This window comes from Mus caroli, unplaced genomic scaffold (genome assembly GCF_978045245.1).
Source record: "Mus caroli unplaced genomic scaffold, Mus_caroli_1 scaffold_13, whole genome shotgun sequence".
NCBI classification, from domain to species: domain Eukaryota; kingdom Metazoa; phylum Chordata; class Mammalia; order Rodentia; family Muridae; genus Mus; species Mus caroli.
The window spans coordinates 76,569,542-76,582,140 of NW_028227268.1; the positions used below are offsets into that span (position 1 = coordinate 76,569,542).

The 12,599-nt window shown below is 40.5% G+C and overlaps 1 protein-coding gene across 2 annotated transcripts in view; it reads right to left on the minus strand.

The window, feature by feature from the left end:
* Window positions 1-924: 924 nt before the first annotated feature.
* LOC110305786 (hepatitis A virus cellular receptor 1 homolog) overlaps window positions 925-12,599 on the minus strand; it is a 32,356-nt gene continuing 20,681 nt past the window's right edge. For both annotated transcript variants that reach the window (XM_021177901.3, XM_029483853.2), the window contains exons 6-9: window positions 9,912-9,961; window positions 6,848-6,959; window positions 4,875-4,911; window positions 925-1,987 (exon numbers count right to left, since the gene is read on the minus strand). In XM_021177901.3, the coding sequence (XP_021033560.1) occupies window positions 1,885-1,987; window positions 4,875-4,911; window positions 6,848-6,959; window positions 9,912-9,961 (302 nt within the window). In that variant the 3' untranslated portion in view covers window positions 925-1,884. The remainder of the gene's footprint in view (window positions 1,988-4,874; window positions 4,912-6,847; window positions 6,960-9,911; window positions 9,962-12,599) is intronic.

Below are 12,599 nucleotides of genomic sequence, written 5' to 3' on the forward strand. Positions count from 1 at the left end.
GCTAGTGTATCTGCTAGAATGGGGACTTGCATCCTGGAATATTTTCCACTGCTGAACGACTTCTCACAAATAATCTTTCATTGCAATGGCCACTATCTGCCAAGGTGAGGGTGGAAACGATGACAGCAAACAGATGGGCAACAGACATCGAGAAGTTACCCTATTGTTAGTACTGACAGTGTTGGAGCCCAATAGAAGACATGTTTTCCACTGAGTCTCACGTACTTTGTTTCACAGACTAGCACTAGTCATCATCTTGTTGAGTTTAAGCAAGTTTTGGAAATGTTAGGAGGGACAGCTAGACAGATTCTCAGACCCTTTCACATCTATCCCACATCTCTAGGAAGCCCGAAGAACAGACCAGGCATCAAAACCTCAGAGCCCCGCAGCCACCAGGCAAGAATGAGAAAGGTGGCAGGAAGGAGAGGGTGGGAGAGGGTGGCCCCATCTAGTGGCCTCACTGATGTAGAACTCAGGCTGATCTTAATCTGTAGAAAAATCTACAAATCAGGGATGTCATTGCTAAAGCCTTGATTTGATGCAGAATTGCTACAAATTAAGAAACAGAAGTCACTGTAGTTTAAACACAATACACTTTTAGAGCAGATGAGGGAAGCTCCATTAGGCAAACCCAGAACACAACTTTCCACTGTCTGACTTTACAAAACCAAACCAAACCAAACAAAACCAAACCAAACAAAACAAAACCAAATCAAACCCTACACATATTCATTTCCTAGAACTCTATAGAGCAGCACTGAGAATATGGACCAAGAGCCACCCCCCTGCTCTCCTTGGCTGCCATGGGATGAATGTCTCTGACCTGGTGTCAGGAGCCACTCAGACTGAAATAGACATTAACACATTCTAGCCAATGTGCTCTTTTCAACAATCAAATTGCAACAGTCTTTGTTAATTCTTAGCAAAACAAAATACTTTATTGATTTTGACAAACTGACCCATTGGGGAAGAGGCTATGTCTTTCTGAAATAAATTTAAATATAAATATGGCCTGAAGACAATTAGAAATTTACAACTCAGTGATTGTCCCAAACTCTATCACACCTGCAAATAGGACTTCTCTCAGCAGAGAGCCTGTGTCCTGCAGGCGCTCCTTCCCCTATCATGTCTGCATTGTCTCCTCCTAGCACCTAATTCAGAGTCAGTAGGTAAGTTTAGGAGCATAAAGACAGGAGTGGAATGGAATTAGCACTAATGAACTCAATCCCTTGGTTCATTATTTTCCTCTACTGCTGTCTGCTGGTCCATATTCATCATGATAACCTCTCCTAACATAAAACACCTATCCTTATCCTAAGATCAACCTCATAATAAATGTGTCATATTTTCAGAGCTTGAGAAAGCATAACCATCTATATTGGCAGCAATAGACTCTCTTCTATTTATCTATGAGGGCACCATGCTCCCATGATTTTACCCATTGGGAAGGGTAGAAGTAACATTTCAAATTACAAGAAAGTAGATAAAACACAATCAAGTGCTTCTAAATTCAGGAGGCCCCTCCCACCAAATTTTAATTCCTATCCCTCTCTTAGTAATGGTTTTAGTAACCAAGATAGAATTCTTGTATTACCAATGATTACACTTACTAAGGGAAACACAAACTTGTAAAACGTTCATGAATGAGAAAATCTCTGTAGTGAGCAGAGACACTGAGGTGGTGCTGATACAAAAATTAGGATGATGTTAACCTGAATTTTGAGTATACACAGTAGAGGGTTACCCTCTCCGCTGCAGCTGGAAGAACCAACACAGAAAATCGCCTTGGAGCTGTAATGGGTGTGACTCAATGACATCAGTGACAGTCTCTATAAATCTCAGGCAGAAGGTCCCTCAGAGGGCCACTGGTACTCATCCTGCCCCTCAAGGTCTATCTTCAACAATGTAGATGTTGTCTTCAGCTCGGGAATGCACAACCGCTGCGTTCTGCAAAGCTTCAATCTTAGAGACACGGAAGGCAACCACGCTGCAGAGAGAGAAAGAGAGAGGGAGAGATGTTGAAAGAACAAGAGGTCATCTTTAATGTCTGATCTGAGCAGAACATTTATGATATATACTCAGGACTCCAGGAGCCCCACGCACAAAAACTATAACAGCAAACAGTACCACCCAGGGCCTTGGTATTAAGTCATAGAAAAGTTTGTTTAATAAGTATCAGACTAACTAAGAATTATTTCAAAAAAACAGCTCATATTGGAATCCTTCAAATTACTCATGTAATAGAATGTGAAAGTGAAGTGGAAGGTCTAAAGAGACAGATAACTACTAGGAAACCAAGGTACCCAATCAAGATGTGCATTTTGAGGCTGTGCTAAGAATCGGGCTGTAAACCTTTAGTAAGGGTTAGGAGGGCTTGGTGACCTGATAACCCTGAAGCTCACGAAAAGGAATAAGGAACGAATCAGCGCCACAGTGTTGTCCTCTGACCTCCACAGGTGCCATCACCCCCCCACACACACACACACACACACCCCACACCATGCATGAAACAATACAAGGTTGATTTTTTTTTTAAAGAGAGGGATTTGAAACCTGCATCGCATCTACATCCTCTAACGTTAAGTATAAAGTAGAAACACACTTAAAACTGAGAAGCTGTCATTTTTTTCCTGGGAACTGGTGTCTGTGCCATAATGACAAAAACTACTTGTATGACTACTTGTATGACACACATTTGTTTACATCATGTGAGCAAAAACATCACCTATGGAACCGAAAGAAATTAATTTGGGGAGAGGACTGCTAGTGTTGGTGGCTGGCCCATCCTGACAGCTATGGGAGGGGCTTCGCTTGGAGAGCTCAGTCACTCTCCCTGTTAATCAGCGTAGGCACGTGCGCTGATATCTGGGCATATGGAACTCCTGGAAGAGCAAATCAGAGAAGACAAGAGACTAGCTTTAACTGTCAGTGATGTTATGACCTAGTAGAGTTTTGTCATTTTTACACAGTGGTCTTCTCTCCTACTGAAATGTAGACCCAAAATGAAGGTCTCTAGTCGGCCACATAAGGGACACCTGTGCTGAGAATTATAAGGAAAAGGATCGATCCAGCTTCACTCTGCCTGGGACAGTCACATATGTAGAGAGACAGTGCAAGGTCAAGACACTCAGGAGTCAGTGTGATAGATACAACTGAGGAAGCCCCTGAATGTGTTAAAGAGTGCTTAGTTTGGCTTCCTGGGTTTCTTTCTTGATATTTATTTATTTTATATTTTATTGTATTTATTTATTCACTTGGTTTTGTCAATGTCTCTCTAGGTTGCCCTGGCTATCCTATAACTCTCCACTATTTTCTTTTAAATGAAGTGATTAACAAGTCCACATTAGGGCTGAATTGATGACTCAGCAGTTAAGCATCCTCGTTGCACAAACAGGGGAAGCAGAGGTTGCTCACTGCTTTCCTATGGTCTCCATGCATGTATACCTCACACCCCATGCCTGTCCTCTCCCTGCCCCACCTCTACCTCCCTGACTATCCCTACTCCTATCTATCTCTCACATATACAAATAATACATCTAAATTAAATATTTTTAAAAGATACCTTACCAATACAGGAACAAAACTTACGGACTAAAATGATGTTTTCTTTCAACTATGAGATTTATTTCCTGTCCATTTTCAGAAGCAATTAGTTCGATTTATATTATATTTCATTTAGCACTTAGACTTCTAAGCATGGGCTCCTGAGGTTGAGGACTCGAATGTTCCTTCCCATTTGTGAACCTGTTTTCTAACCTGTAAGATGAGACTTAGAGCCATTTGACCTTAAAGGTTTATTACTGTGAAGGGAAGGTATGACTGGAACTTAACAAAAGCTAACTATATGAGGCACTCATGACGGGTTCACACTGTTCAAGACACAGTCTATGGATGTATTGTGTGATTGACAGAGACACAGGTGAGGCTATGGATGGCAGCCTGAAGGACATGGATTTTGACTGAAAGAAATGGCCCTATGTACAGCCAATATTTAGCCCAGTGAAGGAAACTAGGAGGCTTGATACCAGGGAGGGAAGCCATGTGACCAAGAGGAGACACAGAGGACTTATACTGGAGATGACTGAAAGATCATCTCAATTACAGTAAACTGAAGAACCTATAAGGCAGACACTAGTGTAGTGAGTGACGGGGCCTGGCCTGGAGCTGAGGAAACACTGGCCATGCCACAATTCCACACCACTCCTCACCGCCTCAGGAATTATCTTCTGCTAAATCTTCTGCTCCCTTAGGGCTCCCTCAAACTGTGGACCACTTAACCCTGTCATCCCTACCTTACTTGCCTGAAAGGACCTGTCTACTAGTTTTTGTGCTTTGTTATATACTTTATCAGTTTTTAATCTTGTAGGTCTCAGTGAAAGAAAACTGAATAAAACAGGAGTGGATCAAAGCTACTCATTAAATACCAGCACCAGGAGGCAAACCCTACAATTCAGCATCTGTCTATAAGAGATTTGAATTCTAATTCTAATCTTGAGGGGTTTTCTGTTCCTGTCCCACCATAAATGCAGACAAATACAAATGTAGGAAAATATTTCTGAGAAGTGAGGATAACAAGAAAGGGACCCCTTAAACTACATTTTGGGATTGAAGGTATACAATGGGAGCTAAGCATTAAGAAACACAGATGTAATCCCAGGCTTATAGAATCTGAGACAGGAGGATTGTGAGTTCCAGTTTGTCTACAAAGGCAAGTTTCAGGTCAGTCTGGGCCACCGTAGTAAGACCCTATCTCAAAGTAACCAACAATGCAAGGAATCAATCCATCAGTGAAGAATACGTTACTTGCAATAGAGAGCAGAGAGGGAACATTTCAAGACTGTTAGTTCAAAAATGCACAGTCCATGCCAGCTTACCTTAGAAATGCTGACTTCCTTTTCATAAGTATGTACCCTAAATTGGGGCAGGGTGTGATAAGAGAAGTTGAAAAGAGAATTGAACATGTCATCAGAAACTCTCATCATATTTTCTTCCAATCAAAGATGTTGTTTCTGTTTTTAACTGATTCACTCCCTGGTAACATTGGCTAATTCCTTTCTGTGCTGTACAGGAAAGATCTTCTTATTCATTGTTTGGTATACTCACCCACCTAGCCTAAGTTTCTAGGTGGACATTGTAAATTATTGTTCACAGAACAAAACAGAGAAGTGTAGGTTTTTCTAATGGGCTGCTAGAGAACAAGTCCTTGAGGGGAGAATAAGCAATCTTTGACTAGGGAAGGGAACACATTTGTGGCATTTTACCCAATTTCTAAGTAATTCTCCCTATTAGACACTATCTGATAGATATCTCAGGCTAGCTTCAGACTTGTAGAATGTTGCGATTATAGCCACATGCCGCCTTAAATAATCATTTTGAATAAACATGTTTTAAGTAATTAGAAGAATACATCTTGAAATCGGATAGGCATATTCTTATTTCCCATTTTTGCTCAGTTGTGAGAAACAAGTCAGTAATGAGCTCACGTGCGGCATCTCAACAAGTCAATGAAGTGTTACACAGTGTCTGAATTACGCAAACTGGAATATCTCATGCAATTGCACAAACCCTCCTAGAAAGGGCTATGTAGGCCTGTGTGCCATCTGCAAGTAGTCTGCCCCAGTGTTACTCATGTGACTTTCCCAACACTGATACTTTCTCTTCTACTAAACATGTTCCAAAACATTCAATACCATCATCATGGGAAAGAAACTGGATCCCAAGGGTAAGAAGGGCGAGAACTCATCATAGCTCTTAAGCTAGCCTTAAAATCTCAAGCCTAGGAAGGGGTCTGCAACCCTATAGGTGGAACAACAATATGAACTACCCAGTACCCCGAGAGCTCGTGTCTCTAGCTGCATATGTAGCAGAAGATGGCCTAGTCAGCCATCATTGGGAAGAGAGGCCCCTTGGTCTTGCAAACTTTATATGCCCCAGTACAGAGGAATGCAAGGGCCAAGATGTGGGAGTGGGTGGGTAGGGGAGTGGGGGGGGAGTGTATAGGGGACTTTGTGGATAGCATTTGAAATGTAAATAAAGAAAATATATAATAAAAAAATACAAAAAAATTTCAAGCCTATACAAAATCTCTCATGCCATAGTATTTGATTTTTTTATAGAAAATATAAATAATATTTCCCTTTTGACTGCACTAACTGAAATACAAACGAGGAGGTTAAGAAGGAGCAGTGTTGCCTAGCACTGCAGCTTATTCCTGTGACTCTAAAACTTGGAAGGTGGAGGCAGGCACATTCAGATGAAGGATATTCTTTTTTTTTTTTTTTTTTTTTTTTTTTTTTGGTTTTTCAAGACAGGGTTTCTCTGTGTAGCCCTGGCTGTCCTGGAACTCACTCTGTAGACCAGGCTGGCCTCAAACTCAGATATCCTCCTGCCCCTGCCTCCCGAGTGCTGGGAGTGCTGGGAGTGAAGGATATTCTTAGCTACCTAATAATTTCAGTGCCACCCTGGCCTACATGAGATCAACTTATATAAAAAACTAAAAGCAAAACAAAAAAAAAGCATGAAAAATTAAAAACAAACAAAACAAAAACTGGAGTTAACTGAAAAAAAAATTGTCACTGATATTTAAAGTCTGCGAGTTTTACAGAAGAGGGACCTTTGGAGACAGAGTAGCAATTATTCAAGATACTGAGCACTCACCCAGTACCAGAAATCATCTGCACTGCTTGTAGGTATAGACACATCCCTGAGGGAGTGATGGCTTACTAAGTGTCTTAGATCTGAGCATGGGAACTCAAAACCCCTGTGGCATGTACACTTGCTTAAAGGCAGTCAGAAGGACTGAGAACCCTGGCTCTCCTTCCCTGGGGACAGTCATGAAATTACTTACTGGTGATAGCCACGGTGCTCACAAGGAGCAGTAGCAGCAGGGCTGCGATGCAGATGCCAACATAGAAGCCCTTAGTAGGGTTTTTCTGCGGCTTCCCTGGAAGGATTGCTTCCTAAGGAAACAATAAATAAAATAACAGTAGTAATAAATAAGCAATACAAACCAAAGGGACACCAAGGGAGAGGAACAGAAAACACAAGATAGACCTTAATCCTAGACCTTCATCCTCACTGGCCTGCGGCTGGTCCAGAATATGGAGCAAGACCCAAAGATCTGAAGTGGTAATAATGATTAGTGGGACTTGGAGACAAGAGAATTCAAAGTGTCTTCAAAGAAGATGGGAAGGTGTTCTATGTTGCTCAAGGTGTCCATGTGTGTACACCCCAGTCACAGTTCTAACTATGTGCTTAATGTACATTGATATATCATGTATCCAGTTATGTCTGCTTTAATAGGCAGTGGAATATTCCATCAATGCATCATCTTATTATAATAAAAGAGAAATAAATAATTCATCTCTAACTCTACTTATTCTCAGTGTGCTCATCTGCTGGCCCTGGTCTTTCATCCCAGAATGCAATTCAACGTTACACATCTTTATAGATTTCCAAGACCAAATGATAATCTTGAAGACATATACACACAAATAACATTATTCAGACTGAGCAACTTATAGCTATGACTTTAGGAACATATGTAGTATATAATTTATATACAATGCAATATGTATTTATATACACACATACCAACAATTAAAGAAATAGAGATCACGAATCAAAAAGAAAGTGAGGGTGTTATATGGAAAGGTTTGGACCAGGAGAAGAAAGGAGGAAATGATAGAATTATATTTAATAACTTCCTAAAATTAAAAAACTAAAAAGCCTATACTCATAGCTGCAGTCTGATTAACAGCATGTGATCAGACACAAATGCAGAATCTCTTCCTCTTGCAGGTGACCAGGGACCACTACCTACTGGAATAAGCACAAGACAGACAGGACATCAGCATAGGCCCTGTCATAGCTCAGGACTGATCTACTAGCAATAAGCAGACCCTGAGGCATGGATTTAACTGCAGGAAGCAAACCATGAGATCAGGTCTTTGCCCATATATGAGCCTCATCTCTGGATCACAACCCCAGCTCCTCTGCTTAGTCAGTGAGACCATGAACACATTAGCTAAGGTCTGTGAGCTCTGTCTCTACAGCTACAAATGACATGCTCAGTGGAGTTCTTGGGTAAGGTACTCTCAGGTGATTCATGGCAAATACCCCAGGGAATATAGAAGAAAACAAGGTTTGTTCATTATTCTGTCAGGGTCTTCTGCATCATAGGCTGCTCTGGAACTCACTAGGTGACAATGATGTTGAACCTCTGATCCTCCTGCGACACCTGCTGGGATCACAGCCCTGTCACCATGCCCACATGAACATCTATCTACTTCATAACATTTTCCTGATTCCTAATGGCAGCAAAGCCTATCCTTTCTCATTCATCTTCACGAATTTCCTTCAATGTTTCATGAGATAGAGGCCAGGAAGTTGATCTATGGGATTCTGTCTCAGAGCCCTAAACAAACATCTGAAAACAGTGCTGTGTGCTGCTGTGCATCGTTTTCAATGCACCAAGTGACAGTTTCACATCTCGGAGTCCAGATTCTTCTATTACTTGTTTTGACCTTAACTCTAAATTGTTTCCCCTCATTACTAACCATACCTGCTTCACTAGTGACTGAGGGCAAGAACCACCTCAGTCTGCAGGGCTGTTTAGTTTTACACCAAATCACACATAGTCTGGTCCCTTAGCAACATTGGCATAATGGTTTCTGATATTTAACCAGCATACATGGATTCTCCCCTATCTGCCAGACCACTGGGTGCTAATGTCAAGTAAGTCATTACATTTTTCAGAGTCAGGCTAGATGAAGTGACACAAGCCTACTAACCCTGCACTCAATAGGCTGAGGCAGGAAGATTATGAGTTCCAGGCCAGCCTGAGCTACTAAATAAGGTGATATCTCAAAGAAGGGGACAGTTATGGTAGCATCCACACCAATGATTTCAGTACTTGGAAGATAGAGACAGCACAATCAGGAGTTCAGGGTCATCCTCAGCTATGTAGTAAGTTCAAGATCAGTTGGACTAGATGAGATCCTGTCTCAAAACACAAACATAAGGATCTTACTGTTAGCATCTACTTGTTATGTTCTGACTGTCCATAGGTAAGGCATACAGTCATCAGTCCTATATAGATATTCCTATTTCACCTTGAATGGTTTATGTTGTTGTTGTTGTTGTATGGGTTCTGGCAGCTCAAACCCAAGGCCTTCCACATCCCAGAAAGGGCTCTGCTATTTTCAATAGTTAAATATTCCTCACAACTCCATATCTGGCTCTTTTCTTACCTCTACCCCCATTTCTCCTGTGCTACTTAGACCATATTAAAACAAACATTGTTTGTTCCTGGAGACAAGAGGAAAACACACCACTGGTAAATTTATCTACCCTTTCAGTAGAGATAGAACTCTGGCAAGAACTCTGAACTGGAGTGCCTTAGATTGTTCTCAGGCTTGGTATAGAGAAAGTCTAGGGAAAATCACACAAATCTAAGAATCTAAGACTTTAATACCATATGTGGTGTTTTGTTTATGGGAAAAACATCATCAGAGGACACTGTGGAGAGTGGTCAGTGAGGAGAAAAACAATATTAGAGGTCTCTAGATGAACTTTCTTAATTCAAACATTCTTTGTAAGCATCATTTCTTCATTTTAATTTTTTATTTTATATATTTATTAATATATTTATCTATAGGTTTTGAGATAGGTCTCACTATGTCCCAAGTTGCCTATTGGTCAAAGTTGTCCTTAAACTTCTGATCTTGTATTAACTTCCTGAATCCTATGAATAAAGAATATACCATTATATTTGACTCTTTCTTTTCTTCTTTTTTATTCAAATATATGTGAACACATTTTACAGACAAAAAAAAATCTTTAAATACAAATTGATTCTTGAAAGATATACAAATGAACATGGCTAATAACTTAGGGAGGAATAAACTTACAGTGTGATTATTCCAGGTATCTCCTGAGGATGTCACAGTGCCATTCCAGTCTGCTCAACAAAAAAGGAAAATCAATTACAAATATAAAATATGGTTTTTCTTTTTACTATATCTGTAAATAATATCCACAAGGCCAATGTGTTTTACACATTGTGAGGATTAGGACTTAATATGTCAGGAAAGTCACTGAGCATCAAATTTTGAACATTCAGATATTCAAACTATTTTTGAAGTCTATTTTGTAAAAAGAAATACATTGGTTTCATTGTTTCTGTGTGTCTATGAATGAAATACAGCATCCTCTTTCCACTGAGTACCTAGCACATGTAAGGGTTATAACATTCTAACAAGTAATCCTTTAACTGCATTTACAGATGAAGCCAATATCAGATGATTATATATTTCTAGTTTTTGCAAATGACAGACAACTCTGTTGGCAACCCTGCCCCTCCCAGCACCCACACAATGAGTGGAAATACTGCAGGTCTGTGGGAGTCCCTAACAACTGCCAAAGCTGGCCTTGCCATTTGGATGACTCCTAGCCCTCCACCCTTCCTACATTCCAGTATTTATATTTTACTCATTGGCAGAGCCCTTCCAAGCACCCAAAGGCAATGACTAGGTTTAGGCAACATCTACAGCCTAGGCTCTGTTTGCCACTCAGGCCCTTAAGTAAGCCCTTGGAGGCATCAGAGTAAGTGACTCAGTAAGGTGAGGTTAATCAAACAAAATTTGAATTCAATGCTGATCACATGCATTACAAAGTGACCTTCCTTCCTCCTCAAGGTCCTGACAGAAGCACTTAGGGGGAAATGCATGCTTGAATATTCAACAGTGTTGGAAAACACAGGTGGATGTTATTATTGTTATGTGAAGAAGGAGCAGTGGGGAGGAGGCATATACAGTGGAGTTCACTTTAACAATATCATATCTTTAATGAGAAATGTTCAACAACTTGTCAAAAGAAATGTATGTTGTATTGGTGGATAAATTGAAAGGTTTGTGTCACCAAAGAATTATAGAGTTTCCTCAATTTAGCAGTGACATAAATTCCCATGAAAGAATGCAATGAGATAGTTTATAAGATTCCTGACTGATGGGCTGGAGAGATGGCTCAGCAGTTAAGAGCACTGACTGCTCTTCCAAAGGTCCTGAGTTCAATTTCCAGCAACCACATGGTGGCTCACAACCATCTGTAATGAGATCTGGCACCCTCTTCTGGAGTGTCTGAAGACAGCTACAGTGTACTTACATATAATAAATACATAAATCTTAAAAAAAAAAAAAAGATTCCTGGCTGACATGGCTATAAAGGCAGGTAGTGGGCCATATGGTTACCCAAATCCCTTTCGATCTTAATTTTCTTGCATTTTCCAAAATGTACACCAACAGAGGGTTGATATGGGCACAGTAAGAACTTAGCCCAGGAGCCTCAATAACAAATAATAAACCAAAATGCCAAAGTCTCAACAACACCAGGAACACAGTTGCTCCAGTGTTTCCTCCACTCTGGAAACTGCTTCTTTGAACAGGGTAAGGTATTACATAGATTGATCCCCCACTTCCCTTTCCTTCTTCATCACACAAGGGAACAGTGGCAGACAGCTGTTCTTGCATCCTTGTTTGTTTGTTTGTTTGTTTGTTTGTTGTAACTATTTTCATTTTGGTTTTTCCTGTCTGAAAACTGTTCATACTAAGGATTTCCCTTTCAAAAGCTGAGGTCACTATTATCTAATCTTCTGGGCTCTATGAGTTGACTGCATGTAACTAAATTAACCAGTGTCCAGAAATGTCTGGGCAAAGGTAGGTCACATGGGATAGGGGGAACCACAGATAATCTCCTGAGAATATTGAGTTACAAATGTGCATATGCAGACTCCTAGACAGCCTGATCATCTTTGGATGCTTCTCAGGGACGTATTAGCCATCTCTGAAACACAAAGGCATGTGACACTCTGAAAACTTGTAACTATTGTTGGCTTAGAGCTAGCTGGGAAAGATGGCAGAGTTCAGTATCACCTTATTTGATCAAGCAAAGTCATGCCACTACTATAGGTTTAAAGAGAGGAGATAGTACGGGATCCACCCAGAGTGTGAACAATGAGATGGAGGGTCAGAGTCAGTGAGAATGAGGGTCTTGGGGCTATAAGTCACTGGGTGCTGCTGTTGGCATACTTAACCCATCTTAGTCCATTCAGATTGCTATAACAAAGTAGCTTAGAGTGAATAAAATATAAAAAAGAAATGCATTGATCAAAGTTCTAAAGTCTTGGAGTCCCAGAGCTGAATACAACATGGTTGACTGTGTAGCTGCTGAATGTTCTTTCTTCATAGCTGGTACTTTTTGTGTATCCCCAAGTGAAGGAAAAGGCAAACCAGCACCTTCAACCCTCTTATAAAGAATCTAATACCATGCATGAACATCTTCCTCTTAACTTACTGGTCTTCCAGATGCATCCAGCTCTTAATCTACTGCACTGATTATATCACTAACAAAGGAATCCATGGAAATACAAAAATTCAGACCACAATGCAAGACCACAGATTTCCCATGCAAGCACAGATTGATAAAGCACAGACAGAGATTCTTGGCTATATTGAAGGAAGTATTAGTGACAGAGAGGTTAGTGTAGACACCAGAAGTCTGGGTTCTCTGTTTTAAGGCCCAAAGGATTAAGCATGGTAATG